At 50.5% G+C, this 26,582-nt stretch overlaps 1 protein-coding gene across 9 annotated transcripts in view; it reads right to left on the bottom strand.

The window, feature by feature from the left end:
- Positions 1-26,582, bottom strand: part of Pou2f2 (POU class 2 homeobox 2) — a 44,282-nt gene that overhangs the window by 5,518 nt on the left and 12,182 nt on the right. The window contains exons 5-15 of one of the 9 annotated variants that reach the window (XM_085694271.2): positions 21,996-22,112; positions 21,478-21,759; positions 6,930-7,035; positions 6,744-6,835; positions 4,382-4,543; positions 4,088-4,229; positions 3,838-3,986; positions 3,582-3,758; positions 2,208-2,274; positions 376-577; positions 195-268 (exon numbers count right to left, since the gene is read on the bottom strand). In XM_085694271.2, coding sequence (XP_085550397.1) covers positions 195-268; positions 376-577; positions 2,208-2,274; positions 3,582-3,758; positions 3,838-3,986; positions 4,088-4,229; positions 4,382-4,543; positions 6,744-6,835; positions 6,930-7,035; positions 21,478-21,759; positions 21,996-22,112 — 1,570 coding nt within the window. Of the gene's footprint in view, positions 1-194; positions 269-375; positions 578-2,207; positions 2,275-3,581; positions 3,759-3,837; positions 3,987-4,087; positions 4,230-4,381; positions 4,544-6,743; positions 6,836-6,929; positions 7,036-21,477; positions 21,760-21,995; positions 22,179-26,582 lie in introns of all 9 variants that reach the window. The other 8 variants (XM_048440476.3, XM_048440479.3, XM_048440480.3 and 5 more) reach the window with 8 other exon arrangements.

Here is a 26,582-nt window from a genome sequence, read left to right as displayed (position 1 = left end):
CCCCGGCTCCCCATCTGAACCACTGACTCCCATCAATCAGCAGCCCTCACACCTTCCCCAAACACAGACGGGGATGAAAAGGCGAGCAATGCAGTGAGCAGGGCGGGATGACATGACTGGGGTAGCAATGAGGGGGCTCGAGGCCCAGTAGGGGCAGGACTGGTGGCAATGGGGTGACATGAGGCAGCACGCACCTTGGATAGTGGCCAAAGGGTTGTTGCTCATGAGGGCTGGACTCAGCCCAGAGCTCAACCCCACCATTGTGCTTCTGCAAGAGCAAAGCAGAGGCATTAGCGGGGAACCCAGGGCAGAATTGGGGTGCATCTCCCCACTCTGCAAGCAGCTGCGACCTCCCACCTGTAGTTGCGCACTTACCCCGTGCTGGGGTTCAGGCCCGACAAGCCGATAGCTGAGTGGCTGCCTTGAGGGCTTGGGTTTGTGCTGTTGGTGGTGGCCGGGGGTGGGGGAGTGACAGAGGGGATGGAATTGAGGGGGGGCGCGGCTACGCCCCCACCCCCACCCCCTCCTGCTGTCCGGCTGGGGTGGAGCGTCCCCACAGCTGAGGATAAGGTAGTAACTGTCAGAGAGAGACAGAAGGCAGTCTTTAGCTTTCTCTGGGCCCTTGTCGAGGAAGTCAGGGTAACCCCTATTGCACACCCAGAACCTCACCGCTCAGAACAGTACACTGTCCCAAACCCTCCCTCAGAGTCCTTATGCCCCCATCTCATGACAGTCACAATATTCGCTGGCACAGGCTGTCTGCAAACCATGCCCCCAAGCACCCTGACATTGACAAGAAATGGGTTCCCCGGAGACATGTTCGAACATGGCTCCCTCCAGGGACCAAAGATGAGTCCCGGGGACTTCTGTGCTGCTGGGAGCTCAGGAGTGGGCCACTGAGGACCAAACTGTTGGAGCCAGAACAGATCCCATGGTTAGTCCCAGCTGTGTCCCATGGTGAGCACCTCAACCTCTCTGACCTTCGGGTCCCTCATGGAAAATGGAAAAAAAAAATGGGATCAATCTCATGAGCAGGGTGTGAGAATTTAGTCAGTTGATTATACTTTATAAAGAACCTGGACCAGTGAGTGCCAGTTTCTTCTTATTAGTTCATAACCCTCCACTTAACTATTTCTTAACCTGAGAGGAATAGTAGTGCTTGTTTTGTGTCATTAAAAAATTGCACAGGGGGCTAGAGAGATGGCTCAGAGGTTAGGAGCACTGGCTGCTCTTCCAGAGGTCCTGAGTTCAACTCCCAGTAACTGCATGGTGGCTCACAACCATCTTTAATGAGATCTGGTGCCCTCTCCTGCCATGCAGGCAGAACACTGTAAACATAATGAAATAAATAAATCTTTTAAAAAATTGTACAGGCTGGAGAAGTGGCTCTGCAGTCAAGAGCACTGGCTGTTCTTCGAAGGACTCAGGTTCCATTCCCAGCACCCACATGGCAGCTCACAGCTGTCAGTAACTCCAGTTCCTGGGGATCCAGAGCCTTCTTCTGGCATCTGTTGGACACCGTGTGCTCACAATGCACAAAAAGAACACACAAAATAAAAAAAAATTTAAAACCTTAAAAAAATAAGTAGTTGGGTAGTGGTGGCACATCTTTAATCCCAGCACTCAGGAGGCAGAGGCAGGTGGATCTTTGAGTTTGAGGCCAGCCTGGTTTACAGAATGAGTTCCAGGACAGCCAGGGCTACACAGAGAAACCCTGTCTCAAAAAACCAAAAGAGAAAAAAAAATCAGACTGATGATGGACCCCAGAGCCCTATGCATATTGATGAAGCTCCATCATTGAGCTTATACCAGTTTGTCCTACACTCTTTCTAATGTGTGTGTGTGTGCGTGCATGTGTGTGTACAGCTCTTGTGTGCACATTATACACCCATGATAATTATATAAAACCTGAAGCTCAGAGACTTGAAACAAGTTCCTGGACTCGCAGGGCATATACATGACAGACACCAGGGACAAAGTCTCAAATGTGTCCCCTTCCAGCAACCTTCACACTTTCTCATGGGGAGCCGTGAAGCTGACTAGGGGTTGCTTTGGTGGACAATATAAGGGACCTGCCCACTGTTCTGCCTGTCCCCCCACCACCCAAGACTCAGCCTTGAGGTTCATGGCTGCCCAGAGCCATTGCTAACCCTCAGACTGTGGCGCGTGCAGCGTCCCCCCAGACCCCCTCTCAGCCTGCCCCTAACCTGTTGTGCTCAGGCTGCTAGAAGCTTGGGACAGTGGTAAGGTCCCTGCGCCCCCTTGGGGTGTGACCTGGGGAGAGAGGAAAGAAAGTACGGTAAGACACTGTCGCAAGGGAGCCTCCCACGGCGTTCCCTGTGCACACGGCTCCAGTTGCCCCCACACAGAGTGGGGTAACGGGGCTCCAGGGGCAATGCTGCATTTAGATTCTGCCACTCATTTACCGTCATCCTCTCCCACATGTACCCCAGGTAATCCTGGGCCACAAGCAGAAGGCACAGTGTGACTCTCGGCTGAGAGAGTCCCCCATCTCTCCTCTGACACTATCCTGTCCAGCTACTGTCCCTGTGGAGCTGCGTGTGCCTGAACAGCTGCCCTGTCTGGCCCTGCTGTTGGCTCTCCCGCCTGTGTAAGAGTCCAGTAAGCCTGGATTACAAAGTAAATGGGAGAGGCGGGAGGATCAGGAGATCAGAGCCTCTCCCCCCCAAATGAAAGGGCTGATGTGTCCTGAGGCAGTCTCACCCTGCCTTCAGTCCTAGAAGCCCTAAGCGACCTCACCACATCTCTCCTCCACTCCAAACCTCTTACTAACCTGATGGAGATTCCTGGTAAAACGAAAGGCATCTGCCCCTACAGGAACTCCATTCCCAATCCCCTTCCCAGCAGCTTTCTCCACACTGCCTTGCTCTGGGATTTGGCACATCTTGGCATCTGTGTCTGTGTGCATGCTGGACCTGGCGGCAGGTGGCCTTTTTGGTGGTCCTTCTTCACATGGCTGGCTCACTTGCAAAGGGTCCCTCCTTCCTCCCCAGCCTGAGAGTTGAGGAACCCCTCAACTCTCTGGACATCAAAGTCCTTTTCACAAACAGAAATAAAGGGATGGAACAAAGGATGTCCCCAGTGTGTCTGGTTGTGGTGCTGCAGGTACCTCAGGGGTCTAATGATGGCCCTTCCTGTCTCTGTGGGTGGGAGCCCGTGTGGTCCTACCTGGTCACGTGACCAGTCCTATCCCTCCCTCATGATGATGTGTATGTGGGAGCCTGTACCCACCACATAAAACCACAGCTGGGGCCTGGGAAATAGTTTGGTAGGTAGAGTCACTTGCTGTCAAGCCGAATGACATGAGTTTGATCCCTGGAACCTTCATGATGCAAAGAGAGAACCGACTCCCAAGCGTCCTCAGATCACCACTCAGGTTGGGAGGCATGTTTTCCTGGAAACTAGGTTCCTTTGTGACTGTGATCTGTATGTGACATAGTGCCCCCAGAACCAGCTCCTCTGGTCACTCTTCTAAGTAAGTTGCTTCACCTAGATGCATACAGGTTTGAGCCCCGACCCCAGAGCCCCACACCTAGCCCTCCGGCCCCAGCTCTGGGTACCAGGTGAGGGCTGTAGCTGGTCGGCTTTCCCGGGCTGGGCAGCATGGGGGCGGCGCTGCAGGGGTTGATGCGTTTCTCCTTCTGGCGCCGGTTGCAGAACCAGACGCGGATCACTTCCTTCTCCATGTGCAGCTGCTCTGCGATCAGCAGGATCTCCTCTGAGGTAGGCTTCTGGTTCTACAGGCAGAGAGAGTTGTTGGTGGAGCGGGCTCCATCTACCTGATACCCTCCCCGGCCGCCAGGGGGCGAAGCTCACCGCTAGAAAACTCTTCTCTAAGGCGAAGCGGACATTCGTCTCGATGCTGGTTCTCTTCTTGCGTCTCCGCCCCGGCAGCCCGTCGAAACCCAGGCTGGGGCTGCTCAGCTGGTTGGGGCTGGGTAGGCTTGAGTCCACAGACATAGTTTCTGCGAAGACAGGAGACAAGGATGTGAGTAATCGCTTCCCACCCTGCTCCAGTCAATACCAATCCCCTGTGAGTCCCATTGGCGCCTCTGGCCAGGCTCACCTGCGTCATTGAGCCACTTCTCCAGGAGGGGCTTGAGTTTGCACATATTCTTGAAGCTCAGGTTAAGGGCCTCGAAACGAGAAATGGTCGTCTGGCTGAAGTCGTTGCCATAGAGCTTACCCATGGCCAGGCCCACATCACCCTGGTCCAGAGAGGAGGAGGTGGGGTTTTGGAAGTCAAGGCAGGGTCTCCTGGTCCAAGGCCAGATCCAAACACTCCATCAACTGATCACGACCCCTGCATCTTCGTCCTGTCACCCCCGCACACCCACCGCCCCATAAGATGGTCCCAGACCTGCGTGAAGCCCAGCTTGATGCGGCGTTGCTTGAAGGTGCGAGCGAATTGTTCCAGTTCCTCCAGGTCGCTAGGCTCCTCCGGGTGGGATGGCGGCTCCAAGCATTTTGGGGGCTGCGGGTGTGAGAGGTGCGGGTCGGGCAGCGTGGGGCGAGTCACAGCCTGGTGGGGTGGGCGGGTGGATGGGATGCAGGATGGAGGACCCAAATGTACCTAAGCAGTGGTTGTGTGCCTGCCCGCTTCAGAGTCCCCTCACCTGCCCAAGACACCCACACTAATCGCCAATCCTGTTAAATGCGTCGCTTTGTTATTCACCATGGTCCTCTCAATTACCAGAACTCTTGGCCTTCCCTAAGAGACCTGAACTCCTAGAAGGAGCAGCCAGTGTCTTTATGTGATGGCTCAATGGGTTCAAAGCCTAGAGGTGGGGGCAGTGGGTTCATCCTCCATCATCCTTCACCACTGACGTTTGGAGTAGCTCAGACTGAGTCTCACCCTTCCTTGTGCCTACATTCCCTTCCATAGAATGGACACCATCGCTATGATTCTGCCTGCCCACTGAATTGTTAGGGATTAAGGTTAGTAATTAGCAAGTTGTCCACCCCCCCCCCCACACACACACATAGAAGTCTGTGTGAAGTCTGTTTAGGCTGAGGATGCTGAAGAAGGGGAGGTGGTGCACGCGGAGGACGGGAGGCATATGGGATCTATCTTGAGCTCAGTTTCACTGTGCATTTAAAGCTGCTCTAAAAAAATAAAAAATAAAAGCCTGAGAGCACACGTACAGCAGCTCAGGAGAGCAAGACAGGAGGCTCTGAATTTTAAGGTCAGTTTGGGCTAAGTTCAATGCCAGCCAGAGCATCTCAGAAAGATCATCTCAAATTAAAATGTGAAAAGAGGGCTGCCTGGAGACTTAGTTCAGTGGTAGAGCCCCTGCCTAGAATCCCCAGTGAGGGGCTGGGGTGTGGCTCAGTGGTAGAGACCCTGTCTAGCATACTCAAAACCCTGGGTTGACTCTGTAATATTACCAAAATATAAATAAAATAAAACAAAGTCTTAAAAATGAATCGTTTGCAAAGAGAGGAAAAAGTAGAGCAATGAATAAGGAGGACAGTTGGAGGACGGACAAGATGGAACACCTTTCTCTGGCGTGACTCACTGACTTAAAAACGAGAGGTTGGAAGCAGGTGATTGGTACAGGGATGACTGTGCCAAGAATCTTTGATGTCCTAAAATTCTGGGGCGGGTATGTTTGGGAAATCACGGTGATGCGAGCCCCTGTTCAAAGCATCACTTTGTAACCAGACACATCAACAGTTTGGTAGCGGCAGAACTATCATCCAGGGAGGGGGGCTAAGGATGCCACCCCACGGCACGCAGGACAGCACTAGCAGCCAAATAAGTTCCGAGCCTACTGTCACAAGAATGCTTAGCCTTTCGGGGCATTTGGAATTTAGCAGCCAAGACCTGTGCTGACCTGTGAACTTTTCAATCTTTCTGAAAAGAGTTCACACATACATGTGCGTGCACGTGTATGCTTGTGTGCATGTGTGCGTGCAAGTGATTGAGAGTGTGTACACATGTGTGTGCACATATGTGTGTGTGGAGGGCTGAAGTCAACATCAGGCAGGTGTCTTTTCTCAATCACTTGCTACTTTTTTTCATTCTTTATTTTTTTTTAATATTTATTTATTATGTATACAATATTCTGTCTGTCTGTATGCCTGCATGCCAGAAGAGGGCACCAGACCCCATTACAGATGGTTGTGAGCCACCATGTGGTTGCTGGGAATTGAACTCAGGACCTTTGGAAGAGCAGGCAATGCTCTTAACCTCTGAGCTATCTCTCCAGCACCCTGTTTTTTCTTTTTGAGACAGGGTCTTTCAGTGAATCTGAAAGTTATTGATTTAGCTGGGCTGACCAAGGATCCACCTATCATCAACCTCCATGCCCTCAAGGATGAAATTACTCCCATGTTCAGCTTTTAGCCCCTCGGTCCTGAGGATTCCTTGAACTCAGGTCCTTGTACTTATGCAGTGAGTTTGCCAACTGAGCCATCTCCCCAGCCTCTGAGTTAAATATTACATCAGGTTTGCAAAGGCATCCATGTGCAGAAAGGCTTTGGAACCACCTTCTGGTTTGAGTCCCTTCATTGTATGAAGCACCCAGACATGAAGCCTGGTTTTCCCTGAGTTCCTTATACAGCAAGTGGACGGCAGAATAGGGCGGGGACTCAACTGCTCGAGGTTGTGTGGTGGGCCCATGAAGCAGAGTCTTTCAGAGCCTCCACCCAAGTCCCATCCACTCAGCCCTAGCTTACTCCCCTGCCAGAGGCTTGACAAACTCTGTGGGAAGTCTCACCTGTGTAGAAAGTCCAGCCCGGGGCTGGGAGGTCAGGAGAGCTCCCTGGGTTTGCTGAGGTAGCTGGAATAGATTTGGCGTCGGTAGCAGGCCTGGGGAGACAAGAACACAGGAGGTGAGTGGGTGAGGGGCAGGTGAAGGGCTACAGAGAGCACGAGGGAGGGCATCGCTGGGCTGAGATCTCACCTGGCTGACTCTGCTGGGCCTGTGGCAGCAGGAACTGAGCGGGCGGCTGGAGGTGGTGGCCGGGGACCAGCACCAGCTGTTGGAGCTGGAGGAGCTGCTGGATGTCCTGGCAGATGGACAGAAAAACAGACTGAATCCTGTCTTGATCCCCACTTCGGCAGCGTGTGAGCCTCCAATGGGGCTGAAGCAAGGAGTCGTGTAGCCTGGTACAACAGGCTGTGGTCTACCGGACTTGGAATGACACACTGGCTATGGGACACCTGGACGTCCCCTCCTCCAAGCTGCCCCGGGAGGGCTTGCTCTTTGCCTTCCCTTCCTGATAAAATATTTGCCTTGCCTTACATTCCCACAGAACAAATAGACTTGTTTAAAAATGTAAACCAGGTTAAGTCTTTTTTCCCTTTCTAAAATGCTCCCAAGGCATGTGGTATGATGTCTGGAATTATCTCTAACGTGCTCCAGCAAACAGCAGGTGTGTGCATTGGTAGGGATGCCTGGAGGAAAGCTTCAGCACTAATTTAGGTCGAGAAAAGAGCTCAGAATGTGAATCTATTTGGAGACAGGGTCTCTGCAGATGATCGAGTTAAAACAAGGCCATGAAAGTGGATTCCAGTGCATTATGGTTGATAGTGTCATTAAAAGGGGAAAATTCAGTCGGGCAGTATCAGCGCACGCCTTTAATCCCAACAGTCAGGAGGCAAAAGCGGGCAGATCTCTGGGAGTTCGAGTCTAGCCTGCTCTACAAAGTGAGTTCCAGGACAGTCAGGGCTACACATTGAGACCCTGTTTCAAAATACCAAACCAAAACAAAAGAAAACAAAAAAGGAAAATTCATGTCAGGAGTGGTACTGTCTGTTTATAGTTAAAAGTTTCATTTCAAGGGGTGCGGATCTGGGGAGATGACTTAGCGGTTAAGAGGACTTGCTGTTCTTCCAAAGGACCTGGGTTCAAATCCCATCTTTGACATCTGGCAGCTCACAACTGCCTGCAATTCCAGGTCTGGAGAAACTGACACCCTCTTCTGGCTTCCATGGGCAACGACATACATGTGACACGCACAGCCACACGTGTACATAAATGAAAATAACAAAAATTATATCCTTCTTTTTTTTGTTTGTTTTGGAGACAGGGTTTCTCTATGTAGCCCTGACTGTCCTGGAACCTGCTCTGTAGACCAGGCTGACCTCAAACTCGCAAAGATTCACCTGACTCTGCCTCCTAAGTGCTGGGATTAAAGGTGTGTGCCAATACTGCCCAGCTCAAAAATAAAATCTTATAAAAAGAAAAGGACTGAAAGTGTTAACTCAGTGGTAGAGCCCCTGCCTAGACTCCCCCCAGTGAGGGGCTGGGTGTGGCTCAGTGGTAGAGTCCCTGCCTAGAATTCCCCAGTGAGGGGTTGGGGGTATGGCTCAGTGGTAGAGCCCCTGCCTAGAATCTCTCAGTGAGGGGCTGGGGTGTGGCTCAGTGGTAGAGCCCCTGCCTAGAATTCCCCAGTGAGGGGTTGGGGGTGTGGCTCAGTGGTAGAGCCCCTGCCTAGAATCTCTCAGTGAGGGGCTGGGGTGTGGCTCAGTGGTAGAGCCCCTGCCTAGAATCCCCCAGTGAGGGGTTGGGGTGTGGCACAGTAGGAAACTTGCCTAATACATGTGAGACCTATGATTTAAATGTCCAGCACTGTTGTGACCAAACAAGCAAAAAGGGTGTGTTGAAAAGATGGCTCAGTGGGTACAAGTGTTTGCTGCCTGTCCTGACAACTTATCTCCAGACCAACGCCTGACCTCCACATGTACATCATGGCCCATTTGCAACCCCTTTCTCCACACACAGAATAAATGTTTTTAAGCGGGGAGAATTTTGATAGAGACACAAATCAAGCAGAGATGATGTAAACAGATGCAAGAAAGAAGACAGTCTACGAGCCAGAGAGAGAAGACTAGAGCCCCTGCCCACACCTCCAGGTTACGTTCCTCGCTTCCAGAACTGTGAGAGAACACATGTCTACTATGATGTCACCAGACTGTGGCTCTTTGTCACAGCAGCTCTAGGAACTAACACAAGCTGAGCGTGTGCCTGCCGTATGTCCCGACAGTTCCATCCAGCCCCAAGGCCCACCAGCAGTGGAACATGGGTAAATGACCCGATTCTGTGGACCAGCAACAACACGACTTTCATATGTGGTCATGGCATCCTATATCCTGTTTATATGCCATTTGCGTGTTAAAACTCCAGAGGCTTCCAGGTGCCCTCAACACATGTGTGCTTCGTTAGTGGGGACTCACTGAGCTGCGTGCTTGTGATCGGCATACTTTCCTGCATTTGTCTATGTTGGTAACCTATGGCATCCATTGGGACTGAGACTACACTACTCCCCCACCCCCATCCCAGATACCCTAGCCCTCTAAAAGTTCCCTGACTGTCTCCCTCCAGCCCCAGATCTGCTGAGGAGGAATGAGGCTTTTGTCTATTGATAGCAGAGCCTTCCAAGGCTGAGTCTAAATCTATAGTAAATGTTCACTGCTTCTCCTCCCCTCCCTGCCTCCTCTCCCCCTGAAGCTCTGCCCAGTCTGAAACTGTGTAGCTCAGGTGGCCTTGAAAGTTCAATGATCTCTCTTGGCTCGGCCTCCTGAGTGCGGGGATCCCAGTACGTGCCACCACACCTGGCTGACGTTTTTCTTACAGAAGCTCTCCCAACAGTACACCCTTCAGGGCCCACAAAGGGTACCCATCCTGTTCTCTACTGCCCTTCTTACAGGGCGGTGCATTTGCTAATATGTATTCTTCCTATGCTAGGCTGAGCCCAGCAGCCAGAGGTATGTCTTATTCAAACAAACAAACAAACAAAGCCAACAACTTAGCCATCCCCAGTCTGACTACTCAAGCTGAGACTGGGGTTCAGCCTTGATCCCCACCTTCCTTCCTCGCCCCTATCCATGCAGCCCAACCCCATCTCCCATCTCTCTCTCTCTGTCCCTTTTCCACTGCCGCCATCCTGGTTCCAGTGTCAGCACCATCTACCCCAAGGCACCTGTTTCCTCTGAACAACCAGAGCAGGTCTCTCTCCGAGTCAAGGCCTCACAGAGCTCGGCTTGCCTTGGTATTCCCTATGTAGCTGAGGATGGCCATGAACTTTTCATCCTCCTGTCACACACGTATGTGCATGTGGGTGTGTACACATCCTCCTGTTGTACATGTATGTGTGTGGGGGTATTCACGGGGAGAAGAAGGAGTCAGATCCCTCCCAGGTCACAAAACACCGGAGGCCCTTTGTAGCTTATTACACAAATATTGGGATCTGAACCACAGTCTTGTCAGGGAGTGCCTTTGGGCTGAGCCATCCTGATGGCCCCACTGTTATTAGCACATATTAATTACGTATGACAGTGGGTCTCATGACGGCATTTCCATACTGTACCTAATGTGTTTTAGACATATACCCTCTCCTGTCCCATCCCACTCCTGACCCCTTCCACTTACATGACCTTTTGGGGTATACATGTGACTTGCTGCAATTTTTTTTTTAAGATTTACTTATTTATTATGTGTACAGTATTCTCAGTATTCTGTCTGCATGTATGCCGCCAGGTCAGAAGAGGGCACCAGATTTCATTACAGATGGTTGTGAGCCACCACGTGGTTGCTGGGGATTGAACTCAGGACCTTTGGCAGAGCAGGCAGTGCTCTTAACGGCTGAGCCATCTCTCCAGCCCCTGCAATTTTTTTTTTAAAAAAATTTATTTCCACAAAAGTTTTTTTTTGAAAATGCAAAACGCAGTGACAATTTTTTTTTTAATTTATTAGAAGAGAGGTTTAGGGGCTGGAGAGATGGCTCAGTGGTTAAGAGCACTGGCTGCTCTTCCAGAGAACCCAGGTTTGGTTCCAGCACCCACATGGCTGCTCACACCTGTCTGTACCTCCAGTTCCAGATCTGACACCCTCTTCTCACCTCCACAGTCCCAAGGCACACATGCAGATTCACATAAAATAAATAAATCTATAAACATTTTTTAAAATTAAAAAGCCAGGGCCGGTGGTGGTAGCACATGCCTTTAATCCCACACTCAGGAGTCAGAGACAGGCAGATGTGAGTTCGAGGCCAACCTGATGTACAGAGAGAGTTCCAGGACAGCCAGGACAGAGAAACCCTGTCTCAAACAACAACAACAACACAAAAACAAACAAAACACACAAACAAAATTTTAAAAAAAGGCAGAGAACAAGCATCCACAGTCATCCCAGGAGGGAGCCATGAACTTGCGTGGGCTAACACCTCTGTTTCCTACCCTCTGGCTACAGCTGAGACGTTTCCTTCCCTGTGAACATGGTGAGCAGGCTATGATGCCGCCAGCAGCACAGAGACTTCCACCAAAGGACGCCTCCACTGTCTTTTATCTCCACATGTGGTAGAATCCAAGCTTTGCCACAGCCTCGCTCCCTCTAGGCCTTCCCTTGCAACTTTCCTGCCCTCTGACCCTAGACCGGCCACACCAACTCCTGGTCACTAGACGCAGAGAGGAACCTCTAGGCCTTTGCTATTCCTGCTGGGTCCATGCGTTCCACTTCATGCAAGTCTCTGTCAAGTCCCCTTCTGCAGAGTGGCCACCTGTTCCCTCATCTTCCTTTACCTGTCACTACATTCATGACACTACATGCTTTTCTGTCCTGCCAAAACTGCTTCCTGTCTGTCTCTGTCTCCAGTCTGTCTCTCCAGCTACGATGCACTGAATTATCCACTTTATCCTCACCCAGAGAGGCACTGCACATGGGGAGGTCCTCTGCTGAATGATGGTGTGACACAGAGAGAGATTCTAGTGTGTGGCCAGCAGGCTCAGGACTGGACACAGCCAGTAGAAGACCCATCTGTCCAGTTCAGAGAGGCCGCAGGGCTCTCTTTAACCACTTGGGGGTGTGCTACTCCAGCGTGAAATGGTGAAGTTAGAGCAAGCTGTGATGCTGGAGAAGGCCCTGGACAGCATAGTTCCTAAGTCAATTGCTTTGTTCTCTAACCAGCAGGGAGGGCTGGCATACCCTACTGAAGCAGAGAAGGCAAGAGAACAGCTTTTTCTGCTTTCGTTTTTTGTTTGCTTCCTTGCTTTTTTGAGATGTGTCTAATAAACATCCCTAGCTGGTCTAGAACTCACTACCATGCAATCCAAGCTTTTCCCAAACATCTTACAATGCTCCTGCCTCTGCTTCCTCAGTGCTGGCGTCATGGGTAGGCGTTACCACACCCAGCCTAACAGGACAGACTGACTTCACTGCAGACAGACGGAAAGACAGGCATATGGCTAATGTGCTCCATGGGTGAAGGGGGTGGGGGTGTAAGTGCTCGTTTTCTCATCAGGCCTTGGTCCCCCCTGGGGGTGAGGGTGGGGGTGGGGGAGAAAGTTGTGAGAATGAATGGGAGGAGACCAGGGCCCCAGAGCTGGCCAGCTGCGACGACGGCCCAGGTGCTGCGCCTCACCCCAGTGCACAGGACAGGAGGCCCTCACCCCGTGGCTCCCACCCCCGAAAAGCCGCACCATGACTGGAGGGTGGTGGCATGTGGGCTATCTCTCACATGTCACATTGTGACCAGTTCTGGACGCAGCATTGAATTAAGTCTAGACTGGAGGAGCAGGAGGAGGCAAGCTGTGGAAACCAAGGGAAAAGAGCTGTTCTCAAAGAGGGTACATGGAGCTGGAGAACAGGGTACACAGTCTCAGCTGGATGGGAGGGAAATGTTCCATTGTTCTGTTAAAGTGGGAAAGGAACTGTAATTAATAACGGATTGCATATTTCCAAACACTAAAAGGGTGAGGTGTGGAGGTGTAAACCGCAATCCCAGCGTGTGGGAGAGGTGGAGGAGGAGGATCAGAAGTTCAAGGTTAGTTTGGGCTGTATAACAACTTCCAGCCCAGACTGGATTACCTGAGACTCTGTCTGATAACCACAACAATAAGGACAATAGAATAACTTGTGTCAGTTCTGGGGATTGAACCCAGGGCCTCCAGCATGCCAGAAAAGGGATCTCCCACCAAAGCAATACCCCAGTTCCCCCAAAAGACCTTCAGTGTTTCCACCATAGAGAAACGATAGATAGTAACGGTGACGGGTATGCTAACGAGCTGACGTTGGAGTCACCGAGCTATTTCACTCCCCAGGCCACAGCTTTCTATCTGCGAAATGAGGATAAACTGTGTAATTCTTCCCTGGCTTTCACTGGGGCCTGAGTGATGCCGTTATTCAGAGAGCACCTTAGAGATTTGAACACATTACTTACAAACAGGCACCAGCCGCCAGTGTCCCCTCATGTACCCTACCCCATCATGAGCTGTCAACAAAGGGAGACCCAATCTGGCTTTCAAATCAAGTCTGTCCTCTTTTTTTTTGTTTTGTTTTGCTTTTAGAGACAGGGTTTCTCTGTGTAACAGTCTTAGTTGTCCTGGAACTCGCTCTGTCGACCAGTTTGGCCTAGAACTCAGAGAAATCCACCTGTCTCTACCTCCCCAGTGCCGGGATTAAAGGTGTGCACCACCACTGCCTGGCTCTGTCCTTGTCTTAACCACTGACAACGTCCAGTGCCCTCCCAGGGTCTGCTAAGCATCGGCCTGGGATTTCCACCTGCCTGTGTGATGTCTCCACTTGAGTTAACTAAGAGATTCTCCCGGCTTGGTGTGGTGGCGCAGGCCTTTAATCTGAGCTCTCTGGAGGCAGAGGTAGTGAACCTCCGTGAGTTAAAGGGTTATATAGCCAGGGCTACATAGTGAGACCCTGGTGGATGGGGTTGCAACAGGTCCAACCAAATACTTGCTTCTTCCTAATTCAGAAAATCATCCACGTACAGAAGCCAAAATCCCAGGAGTCATTCTTGGCCCATTCAATTCCTGTTCCTCAACCATCGCCTTCCTGTGTGAGCCAGCCTCCCTCCCACCCGTGTGCCCACGTCCTGTGACTTCTCTTGATTCTACCTCCAGGATCTATAGATCCTCTCCCTCTCAGCCAATGCATGGAGCCAAAAAGGATCAGTTTTGGTGCCTGGCAGAATAGCAGACCCCCTGTTTAGCATGTAGCTCCGTCCCAGGCTGCCCCAAGGGTTGTCTTGAACTCTTCTGGTCCTCCTGCCTCTACCACAGGAGTTCTGGGATTACAGGCATGTGTCACCACGCCAGCGCTATGTTGTGCTGTAGATGGAACCCAGGACCCACATAAGCACTCTTACTAACTGGCCACACCCCCAGCTAAAACACTTGTGTTCTGTTGTTTTGAGTTAGGGTCTCAAGCTGTGGCCTCAAACTCAGGGCAGTCCTCCTGCTTCAGCCTCCTGAGTGCGAGAATTACAGAAATGTGCTGCCATTCCTGGTCTTAGCATAATTTCGGTCCCTTTGTCTTAATCTTCTCCCTTGGGCCTGCCTCTCTACCCACTTATTTTTGCTCGTGTGTGTGTGTGTGTGTGTGTGTGTGTGTATGCCTGTATACATGTGTGTGCATGTATGTAGGTACTGGAGGGAGGCTAATGATAAATGCCCTCTTCATTTACTGTCCACTTGACTTTTTGACCCAGGGTCCCTCACTGAACCAAAGGCTCAGCAATTCATCTAGGCTGGTGGGCCAGTGAGCCCCCAACTACCCTGTTGTCACCGCCTTCCGGAGCATTGCTAAGAACTGTTGTGCCTGGCAGTTTTACAAGGATGCTGGGATGCACCCGAGTCTTCGTCATGCTTTCTCAGCAAGTACATCATAGAACAAGCCATGTCCCCAGCCTGCAGTGGTTCTGTTTGTTTTGAAACAATGTCTCACACACAGCTGAGGCTGACCCCGACTCCTGATCCTCCTGCCTCCAGCTCCCAAGCGGTTGGGATTTCAGACGTGGGCCACCATGCCTGGCTTTTCCCTCACCTCTCAGGAGCTGTCCTTGCCCACTCCATTCCAGCAACAAAGCTTCCCAGGAACCTAGAACAAGTCAAGCTGCTTCCCACTCTGCTTGTGTCTTGTTCCCTCTCCCCCCCTCCCCCGCCCCGCTTCTTTCAAGACTGACTCACCAGTCCTTGGCTCTCAAAGGCCATTTTCTCAGAGAAATCTTTCCTAACCGCCCATTAGACTGAGCCCCTCCCTTTCCCACGAGGCCTTGTTTCGTTTTGTACTTCACCATCTTGTCGCTGGTTTACAGTCTGCTTCCCTGAAGGGTACACAACCTTCTAGGGCAGCTGGCCATGAGCAGGCATGACCTACACAAGGGACCTCACGATGATTCCGGTCACTCTACTAGGAAGAGCTGAGTGGGGGAGCTGGAGGTAGGAGCAGGGGTGTACGCCTGTAATCCAAGAATTTGGGAAGCTGAGGTGGAGGAGCAAGGGTTCAAGGCCAGCCTGGTCTATAAAGAAGTCCAAGGTTAGCTCAAGCCACACGTGGAGATTCGGTTTCAAAACAAAAGGGAAAGCGGCTGGAGAGATGGCTCAAGTTGAGATATTTGCTGCTCTTTCAGAGGACCCAAGTTCTGGACCCAGGACATCAGGCATCTCACAACTGCCTAGAACTTCAACTTCGGAACTTCTGGCCTTATAGGCCCCCTCCCAGGCATATATTCACATAAATGCACACAGGTACATATAAGATAAAAACAAATTGAAAAAAGGATTTTGGTTTGTTGGTTTTGGGTGTGTGTGATGTTTTAGAGACAGGGTTTTTCTGTGTAGCCCTGACAATCCTGGAACTTTGCTGTCCTTGGCTTTGTAGACCAGGCTGTCCTTAACTCACAGAGATCCACCTGCCTCTGCCTCACGTGTGCTGGGATTAAAGGCGTTACCACCATGCCTGCTTTGAAAAAAAGTTTTAAGGGAGAAAAAATAAAGGCGATGGAGGAGCAGTATTTGGTGAGCTCCTGGCTGGGTCATAGAACAAAGACCCCACACCTCCAGGTCTGCAACCACTGTCCCTTCTTACAACAGGGCTCGGTTCTATCTGGGGACCTGTTCTGCCCCATGCTCAGGTCCCAGGAGTTAGAAAGGACTCTGCCTCTGTCTTCTCAAGACCTCAGGCACAGATTCAAGCTAGGCCAGTGTGTGCAACTGTTCTTCTGAGCAGGGAGGTGTAGCTGTCTTTCACTTGCCCCAGAATGACATTAAGGGGACATCCCTGGACCTGGGCCTGATATTCCACTGCAGACCCTTCCACTGGTCTAACATTCCCGTTGTCCCTCAGCTGCCCAGAGTTCAGCTCTGGACTGGATGATATTTCATCTGCCTATCCTCTGCTGCCTCTCCACACAGCCCGACCCTGACCCCACCTCCGAGCCTGCCCTGCCTTTCCCCATCACCCCAGCCCTGCCTCTGAGCCTGCCCTGTCTCTCCCCACAACCCCGACCCTGACCCCACCTCCGAGCCTGCCCTGCCTTTCCCCATCACCCCAGCCCTGCCTCTGAGCCTGCCCTGTCTCTCCCCACAACCCCGACCCTGACCCCACCTCCGAGCCTGCCCTGCCTTTCCCCATCACCCCAGCCCTGCCTCTGAACCTGCCCACTTTTTTGCAACATGTTTGCCTTTTCATAGTCTGTAAGTCTTTCCTTCTGCTCACCCACCTATGAACTGTTGGGGAATAATCTTTTTGTACACTGTGAAGATGTGTGTTTGCCAAGGCGTCTTCTGACTGGTTTAATAAAGAGCTAAATTGCCAATAGCTAGGCAGGAGGCATAGGTGAGACTTTCAGGCACAGAGGACTTTGCAGAGAGGCAAAGATGTGAAATGAGTCGGACACAGAACGGGAGAGAAGTAAAATGTAGATGAATAAAATATGGGTTAATTTAAGTTATAAGAGCTAGTGGGGCCAGGCAGTGGTGGCAGAGGCAGGCCGATCTCTGTGAGTTTGAGGCCAGCCTGGTCTACAAGAGCTAGTTCCAGGACAGGCATCAAAGCGACAGAGAAACCCTGTCTTGAAACCCCCCCGCCAAAAAAAAAAAAAAAAAACCTAGTGAGACAAGCCTAAGCAAAGGCTGAGATTTCATAGTTAATAAGAAGCTTTCATGTCATTATTTGGGAGCTGTCAGTTAGGACAAAAAAAAAAAAAAAAAAAAAAAAAAAGACTTGTTACAATGAACTTCCACCACCACCTCCCAAAAGTTTCCTGAGTCCCTCACACACTAGACAAGTTCCTGGCTCCACATTCCCTCCAGACCCAGCGGGGAACTGTCAGTCACTAGACCGTCTCAGCCTAGGAGATGCTGAAGCATCCTTCTGTATTCTTTTTCCACTCTACAAATACAAAATGATGCTTTCACAGTTATGTTAAGTTTTCAGTCAATGCCAATCCCTACTCCAGGCGTTCTGAAATACTCCCCTGAAGAGATGCCTTCCCTTTCCTTGATTGAAAAACTGGAACAACAAAGCAGCCCTCATTGATTTGATAAACAGTCACACAGCTCCCTCTGCAGAACACACCACACCAAGTATTGGACAGGCCAATTATCCAACTATATATAATAAGATCATCCTTTCATAGGTACAGCTCAGAAACTGCAGGGAAACATCGTGCCAAACAGTTTAAATAGCAGGGGAATTTTTATTTTATATTATTGTATCATTTTAAAGTGGTGGCTCATGAATCTTTTTTTTTCTGCTCATTTTTGTGGTTTGAACCCAGGGCCTCAGGCAAATTAGGCAAGTACTCTGGTGTTCTACCACTGAGCCACACCCCCAGCCCCTCACTGGGGGACTCTAGGCAGGGGCTCTACCACTGAGCCACACCCCCAGTCTCTCTTGGGGATTCTAAACAAGTGATCTACCATTATGCTATACCCAACAGCCCTAACAGTGCTTTGGATGGGATTTCTTAGTATTTTCAAATGTAATACATTTATTTCTGTTTCACTACAAGCCAGGGAGTCTCTTGGGAGGCAAAGATGCCCGTGACTCATTCCTAAATTCCTAGATTCTGCCAGGGTCCAGGACACAGGGGGCCTAGAGATGTTAGTGATCTGACTGAAGGGACAGAGCTGAGCAGGCAAAGGAAGTGGAAGTGGGGAGAGGAACAGAGAACCAAGCCCAGGAGCTGGTCTAGAGTGGTGGGTCGATGGGCATGCCAGGGTGGGGGGAGCCGTACCTGGTCCTTGGGCACTGAGCAGCAGAGGAGATACAGCACAAACTACTCTTGAGCAAATGAGGCCACAGGGAAGCTCAGCCCATGAGAATGAATTTCTAGAATTTGTATTCAGCTTTGCACTTGCTGAGGGACTGAGCAGAAAGATCCAGAATGAGGGCGCTCATTCTGGAGGAGGGAAATGAGCAAGAGAAAAGGGCTTGTGGGGAGAAGCACAAGGAGACCTGGTCAGGAGGGCATGATGGGACAGCAGGTAGCTGGGCATCAGCCTGACTGTGGTCCTGAGGCTGCACCAAGGCAAGCAATGCTGGTGGCTCACTCCCGCGGTGACGGGATGTCCTACACCAGGCTGCCTACCTCTCCTCTTTATTCTGTTGAGAGGTGGTTCTCTAGAGGCATTCAGATGCAACTGCAACAGGAAAGCCCTCAGGGTGTGGGGGACTCGAACTGCTTGTGATGGATGAAGAGGAGCTTTCCAGGTAAAAGGAGAGAGTAACTCAGGATGGAGAGGAAAATGGGAGGAAAGCCAATGGGCTGAGCGTGTTGCCCCAAGATCCTGTGCTGTGTGTGCTACCAAGCGAACATGTGCACCTGCTGCAGGAGTCTCTGGTGGCCCTGGTGGGAGGGGACTGGAAACCATGTCCCCGTGAAGGATGGCTGAAGCAACAGCTACCACAGGCAGGCCATGTGGTTAGAGCCCCGAGCTCCCAGGCCAGCTCTGCCAATCCTACACACACTGTGTCCTGAGGCATGCCATTTTGTCACTGCCAGTCTCCAGCATTCTGTCTGGGCTGAGGGATGATGCTTGACCTTGACCTTTCGAGGTCATTGTTGGCAAGGTGTCTGGTGCAGATGCTGCTCCCAGTGATTTTGCCAAGGGCCCAGCAGGGCAAGAGTGGGGCTGTGCTCTGCAGAACCAGGCCCTGGGGCAGGCCCAGCTCCGTGTTCGGGAAAGTCCTGAAGGGAGTGCATCCATAATTAGATGGACCTCCTAAAATGGGTAAACTCCCAGTAAGGACAGCCCCCACAAAGACTGGACAGTCCCCCTCCATAGACAGTTCCTCCAGGAGTGTGGGGGAGATGGAAGGCGGTTGGGAGAAAAGTGGTGAGAGCTACCCTGAGGCAAGTTAAAAGGGTTTCTCTCCTACAGAATTTCCCAGGCCATTCACCATTTAGGATGTGGTGAACTCAAGTGGTTGTAGAAACAAGACAGGCAGGAGCAGGCTGCTAAGGATGAGCCCATCTGAAAGGCATCTGCAGACTACTGACTTTCTTTTTCCCTTTACTGGGGAATACTGTATGCATATTAGGCAAGTACCCTACCACTGAGCCACAACTCCAGCCCCTCACTGGGGGATTCTAGACAGAGGCTCTACCACTGAACCAAGCCCCCAGATCCTCACTGGGGGATTCTAGGCAGGGGCTCTACCCATGAGCCACACCCCAGCCCCTCACTGGGGAATTTTAGGTGGGTGCTCTACCCCTGAACAACATCTTCAACGTTTTTTCCACTTTATTTTGAAATCAAGTCTCACTACTTTGTTTGGTTTTGGTTTTGGTTTTTGTTTTTTGTTTTTTGGTTTTTTTTTTTTTTTTCCATGACAGGATCTCACTATGTAGCTCTGGCTGTCCTAGAACTCACATAGACCAGGCTGGACTTGAACTCACAGAGATCCTGCCTCTGCTTTCCTGTGCTGGGATTAAAGGCATGCACCAGTGTGCCCAGTTCAGTCTCACTGCTTTTGAACTACCACTTGCTACCTGCTACCACTGGACGGACACTATATCCATTACTGTTGAGCCAAATTGTGTCGCACCCCCAAAATATAGGTTAAAGTACCTGTAAACATGGCCTTTGCAGAGTTAACAAAGTTAAAGTAAGCTCATGAGGGAAACACTAGCACAGTTACTGCTGTCCTAACCAGAGCAAGCGATCAGGGCACAGACATATACAGAGAGACCAGTCCATGTGTTAATGCAGCTAAGATCCGGAATGGCCCACCTGATCTGTCTTCACCTTAAGTACTAAGGACTGCTGGCATCACCAGGAGGAGTTATACACGAGAAGGGTTTCTCCTCGCCTACAGAGAGAGCTCGGCTCTGCCGACATCTTAACTTCGGCAGTGCAGTCTGAGAGTATCCATTTCTGGATTTTGTGGGTTGGTTTTATTTTTTCAATTCTCTTTTTCTTTTCTGACAGAGTTCTGTTGGGTGGCTCAAGCTGAGTTCAAACTCACAGAGATCCCCCTGCCTCGGCCTCCTGAATGCTGGGGTTGCTCCAACATACGGGGTTCCATTTCTGCTTTACTATTTGTTTTTAAGCACGGATGGCAGCTTCTGATGGTGGCCCAGGGAACAAGCACAGCCACTAATTCATGATTTGGGGTCAATGTGTCAACTCAAGCACTGGGAGGGTGAAATGTGTTTTTTTGTTTTCTTTTTTGAGACAGGGTTTCTCTGTGTCATCTTGGCTATCCTGGAATTCCCTCTGTAGACCTGGCTGGCCTCAGACTCAGAGATCTGCCTGCCTCTGCCTCCTGAGTGCTGGCATTAAAGGCGTGCGCCACCACTGCCCAGCTGAGATATGTTTTTTTAAAAATCAGTTCATGGACTTCTTAACTGGCAGATCATCTTGTGGGAAGAATAAAAAAGTGAGGCACTAAGTCTGAGGGGTTTTGTTTATTTGTATTTTTATTTTATTTTTTGAGACAGGTTTCCTGCAGCCTAGGCTGTCCTTGCACTTGTTATGTAGCCGTGGATGGATGACCTTCAACTTCTAATCTGTGTGTTTTCACTTCCTGAGTCCTGGGGTCATAGGTGTGTGCCACCACACTGGATTTATGAGGTACTGGGGGTTTGAACCCAGAGCTTGTGAGTGCCAGGCAAGTACTCTACCAACCGAGCTATAATCCCAAGCGCTAACTCTCATTCTCAGCCTTTTCATTTCGTTCTGTTTGTTTGTTAAAGATTTATTTGTTTATTTATTATATGCGCAATGTTTTGCCTTCATGCATGCCTGCACACCAGAAAGGGGCACTAGATTCCATTATACAGGGTTGTGAGCCACTACGTGGTTGCTGGGAATTGAACTCAGGACCTCTGGAAGAGCAGTCATCTCTCCAGCCCAGCCTTTTTGTTTTTATGCACACACAGATACCATTCCTGGGAATAAGGGTGATGACTTCTAGCTTTCTCATTATAAATTGAGCTTTCGGAACGCGCACGTGCACAGAGAGTGTGCAGGTCAACCCACTGCAGAAAGTGTGTAGGTCAACCCACTGCGAAAAGCACTGAAGTATATGGGATATTCCTTGCGTGCCTTGCTTTAACCAACGTAGCGTGTAAGGGCACATTTGTCCAAGGCTCCCACCATCACAGAACCACCTGGCACACGGTTACTGTCAGAAGGCCCACCCTGTGCGCACGCCCTGCTTCTGCAGGTCCCTTGCTGCAAGGACTAGGATGCTTGGTGGCTGCCCTTACCTGTGCTGTGAGCTGGATGGGTTGGGACAAGGTGAGTTGTGGGGTCCCTGGGGGCTGGCTGGCAGGCTGTGATGGTGGCAGGTCGCCTCCCCCAGAGGAGGCTGGGGGCTGCGAGGCGGAGGAGGAGGCAGAAGAGGAGGCAGAGGAGGTGGAGGAGGCAGCGGCTGCGGCGGCAGCGGCGTTGGCGGCGGCGGCACTAGACTGCTGCACGGCAGCAGCCAGCAGCTGGGCCTGGGCTTGCTGAAGGAGCAGCTGCTGCTGAGCAGGCATCAGCGCAGTGAGCTGCGGGCGGGCGGTGAAGCAGGCAGAGAGCAGGGCAGCAGCGGGGGGCAGAGAAGACAGAAAGGGGTTAGTATTCGAGTCAAGTCGTTAGGAGACACATCTTTTAGCAGGACAGTGGAGGAGAAGAGGAAAGTGTGAGAGAGTGGCTGTGGCCTCGGTGAGACTAGTCACCTGCATGGCCTGCGGACAATGGGGAGGTTTGTGCCTTCTGCTGGGGTCCTTCACCAAATACTTACCCCAGCAAGCTGGCTGCCCGTCAACATGAGTTGGGCCTGGGGCAGATGAGGCTGAGTCGGCTGGGGGGGCGGGGGTGCTGCCTGGGCTGAGTCACCACTGGGGTCTTCAGCCTTGATCTGGGGAGGAGAGAGGCAGGGTCCGGGACCCCAGAATGTTAAGTGGAGGCCAGAGAGAATGCCCACCTGTGAACCAAAAAGAGGGTATGCGAGTGGCCGTGGCAGTCCTGGGCTGGTACAGGGGAGTGGGCAAGAGCAGTGGCAAGGCCGTGGCTTGAGGCCTCTGGTCACTTCTCTGGCCTCAGTGTTCTCTCACTGTAGGAGAGGCCACCTTTGGAAACCACCTTCCTCCTCCCAGGACTCAGTTTCCCCACCTATAAAATGGGAAGTGTCGATGCTAGGAGCCTAGGGATGTCTCCAGACATGCACACACCCCTTGCTTCAGCTTGGGGGTATTAACTATTTTGTTGGTGGTGATTTTGCTTTTTGTTTTTTGTTTTTTTAAAATATTTATTTATTATGTATACAATATTCTGTCCATGTGTATGTCTGCAAGCCAGAAGAGGGCACCAGACCCCATTACAGATGGTTGTGAGCCACCATGTGGTTGCTGGGAATTGAATTTAGGACCTTTGGAAGAGCAGGCAATGCTCTTAACCACTGAGCCATCTCTCCAGCCCCGCTTTTTGTTTTTGTTTTTTTTTTGAGACAGTGCTTCACTATGTAGCTCTGGTTGTCTGAACTTGTGTAGACCATGATGGCCTGGAATTTATGGAGCTTCGCCTGCTTCTTTTTCCTGAGTGCTGGCATTAAAGGTGTGCACTTCTACACCCAGTTAAGGCTACAGGTGTTATTTGTCTACTGGAATAAAATTTTGGTGAACAGGCTGGAGAGATGGCTCAGTGGTTAAGAGCACTGGCTACTCTTCCAGGGAACCAAATCTGGTTCCCAGCACCCACATAGCAGCCCAAGCATGGATCAGTAACTCAAGTTCTGGCCCTTGTGGGCACCAAGCATGTATATATGCACATGGTGCACAGACATACATGCAAACTCTCATAAACATAAAATAAAATTAAACTATTTTTTGTTTTGTTGAAAAGAAGGGCCTTGGGTGTTTAAAAAACCATCGCCAAAGGCTGGGCATGGTGGTATACACCTGTGATCCAGGCACTTCAGGAGGAGGCAGAGGCAGGTGGTTGCTGTGAGTGCCATGCCAGCCAGGGCTGTATATGTATTCAGGAATGAATAGATAGATGGGTGGGTAGACAGACAGACAGATATAAATAGATATAACAACAACAAATGAAAAAAGCCATGATTTGAAGACGAATGAGGGGAATATGGGAAGGACTGGAGAAACACAAGGGAAGGGAGAAATGATTTAACTATATTATAATATCACAAATATGCCAGGCAGTGGTGGCGCACGCCTTTAATCTCAGCACTTGGGAGGCAGGGGCAGGTGGATCTCTGAGTTTGAGGTCATCCTGGTCTACAGAGCAAGCTCCAGGACAGCCAGGGCTACACAAAGAAACCCTCTCTCAACAAATCTAATAGATAGATAGATAGATAGATAGATAGATAGATAGATAGATAGATAGATAAAATAATTCTTTATTCTGGAGAAAACTCAAAACAAAACAGTAAAACCTTACCAGCTGGAATGGGTATGGTGTGAGTCCTTGTAATCCTAGCATTGGAAAGCTGAGGCAGGAGGATTGTGAGTTTGAATAAACAGCTTGGTACTTCACAAACCCATCTGATTATGGGGACAAGCACTCTTGCCCATATACCATGAGGTATAAGGGCATGAGTGGGCGGGGCAAGCGGAGACTAAGCTGAAAGCCCCACTGACCCAGGCTGCTCTTACTAGTTATGCACTTCAGAGAGTAAAACACAGCCATGGCAGAGACAGTAAAGCCTGTGGATGAGCCAGAGGCGGCTCTGGCTTCTCCATCTCACTCATCATAATGCGGATATCGCTTGCATCAAATACACAAAACAGGCCAGGGTCAAGCCATCTTTGACTTCTTCCTCTCGGGGCCATTGGCTGACAGGTGCCCGCTGAGGGTGCGTGTGAGTGTTTGGGAGACAGCCAGTGTGATGGATAACATATCTTCCCGACCAGACTGGATATTAGGGACCATCTTTCGGCTCAGTGTCTCATTTTGCACCAGGAGATGGGGGAGGGTTTGAGATGACTCATGTAGCTGACGCAGCAGGTTGACAGAGGACTGACATTGGGCATGCGGGGAGAGAGAGGAGCAGACACAGAGGCTTGGGAAAGGTCAAATGGTGGCAGATCCTGATGTCTCAGATTATTGGACAGAAGTGTCACAAGTTTTAGGTATAAAAGGATGAAACAGGAAATGACACTAATGGAAGTTGGAGATATGAGCCAGGTGGTGGTGGTGCACACCTTTAATTCCAGCACTCAGGAGGCAGAGGCAGGTGGATCTCTGTGAGTTTGAGGCCAACCTGGTCCACAGAGTGAGTTCCAGGACCACTAGGAGTATACACTTCTTGGGGAAAAAACAAAGGAGTTGGAGATATGGACTTTTTTTCCAGGAAAGTCATTAAAGCATCTCATGGCTAGTTGTAATCAACTTTTTAAAATACTTATTTTATTTTATTTGTGTGTCTAGGTGTGCACATGACAGAATGCACATGTGCAATTTAAAATTCTCTCCTTCCATCATGTGGGTTCCAGGGACTAAACTCAGGTCATCAGGCTTGGCAGCCAGTGCCTTTACCATCTTATACCACCTTCCATTAAATTGCTTACAAAAAACAGCCAGGTGGTGGGAGTGCATGTCTTTAATCCTAGAACTTGGGAGCCAGAGAGAAGCAGATCTCTATGAGTTCGAGGCCAGCCTGGTCTACAGAGCAAGTTCCAGACAGGCTCCCAAGCTACAAAAAAAAAACCCTGTCTCAAAAAACCAAATAAATAAATAAAAATAATAAAAAAAAACCAAGGTTTTACTACATTATGTATGTGGTTGCTGAGAATCAAACTCAGGACCTTTGGAAGAGCAACCAGTGTGCTCTTAACCCCTGAGCCATCTCTCCAGCCCAGCTTTTATTTTTGACACAAGTCAGGCAGCCCAGGCTGGTCTCAAATTCTCTAGGTAGTCAAGGATAACCTTGAATTTCTGATGGTCCTGCCTCTACCTCCCAGGCCAGGTTTATGGAATTTTGGGGATCAAGCCCAGGATCATCATGCATGCTAGACAAGCACTTAGCCAATGGAGCCCCATTCCTGGCCCACTGTTCTGTTTTGAGACAGGGTCTTGCTAAGTTGTCCTGACTAGCTGGAACTTACTATTGCAACCTAGGTTAGCCTCCAGAGAACTGGTATTGAATGCCCATCACAGCACTCTTGACCGGGATGATAGTTTAAGCATCTCACCAATGCTGGCTAATCTTCCCTTTCAGCCAGTGGAGAAGAGGCCCTGGGGTAAGACCCTTCAGCACATAAGGGACTCTGGGTAGAATTTAATAATCATTGTATTTATTTCCATGGTAAGTGATTCTGGTTTTCCATTCATGAAATTTCCATTTAAAACCCATTTATTCAAGCTGTTGAAAAACGAAGCCGTTCATGAGTTGGTAATTGTCGAAACTGATTGATGGGTTCCTGGGGGTTGGTATTTTCATTACACGCTTCTATTTTTGTATCACATTTTCCATAATAAAATGTTTTTCAAAATTGAGCCACTTAACAAAATTATTATGTAAATAATAATCCACAGCGGTGCATAGATACGTCAGGGATGGGAGCACGTGGGATCGTTGCAGCTGGGGAAACTCCAGTGCAGAGGAGGGGAGAGAGGTGGAGATACAGGCCAGGGTCAGAGAAGCCGGGTAAAGTGTGGAAGAAGGTCCAGGCCTGGGAAGGCGAGGAAGGACCCTTCACTGCCTCACTGGCTTCCCAAAGAAAGCTGCTATGGGAACAGAAGAAATGGCAACCGGTGGACGGGCACACACTGCTGGGGCTGAGGCAAACACTAAACCTAAGGTCAGATCAAGAGTTGGGGAGCCCTTCTGACCCCGGCCCTGGGTTCCAAGTGCAGACAGAGTATAAAAGACACTTGCTCACAAAGTAGTTTGTCCTCCCAGCACTGGGGACAGAGCAGACATGGGAAGGACCTCAGAGGCCACCCAATCTCCAGTTTGACTGCCCTCCCCTCCCCCAGTGTTAGAGAAGGGGAAACTAAGAAGCCCAGAGAGGGGAAGTGACTTTCCTATGGTCACAGAGCAAGGCTGCAGGGTTGGGTGAGAAGCAAGTCTGAGCTTCACCTCACCCTTCAGCCACCTCTGGCCAGGGATCTGTCCATGCCCCCACATTCTTGCTTCTCCTTTTAGGCATCTGAACCTGCTCTGTGGCCCTTACCACCATCAGGCTAAATGGAGCCTGGGCTTCCCTAAGTCCTGCAGTGCCTAGCACAGAGCCAGTCCTCTCCATCACCTTGTATTTCATTTCATGGCTGTCCTCACTGGGTCTGCCAACTTCTCTTAACTTGTTCCTGCTCTGTGTGTGTGTGTGTATGTGAGATGGGGTACAGGGGTGCTTCAGGCCCCTTTGGC

This window comes from Myodes glareolus, chromosome 1 (genome assembly GCF_982192425.1).
Source record: "Myodes glareolus chromosome 1, mMyoGla1.1, whole genome shotgun sequence".
In the NCBI taxonomy this organism is placed as follows: Eukaryota; Metazoa; Chordata; class Mammalia; order Rodentia; family Cricetidae; genus Myodes; species Myodes glareolus.
The sequence above is the reverse complement of the archived record's forward strand: the minus strand, read 5'-3'. Positions and strand labels throughout refer to the sequence as shown.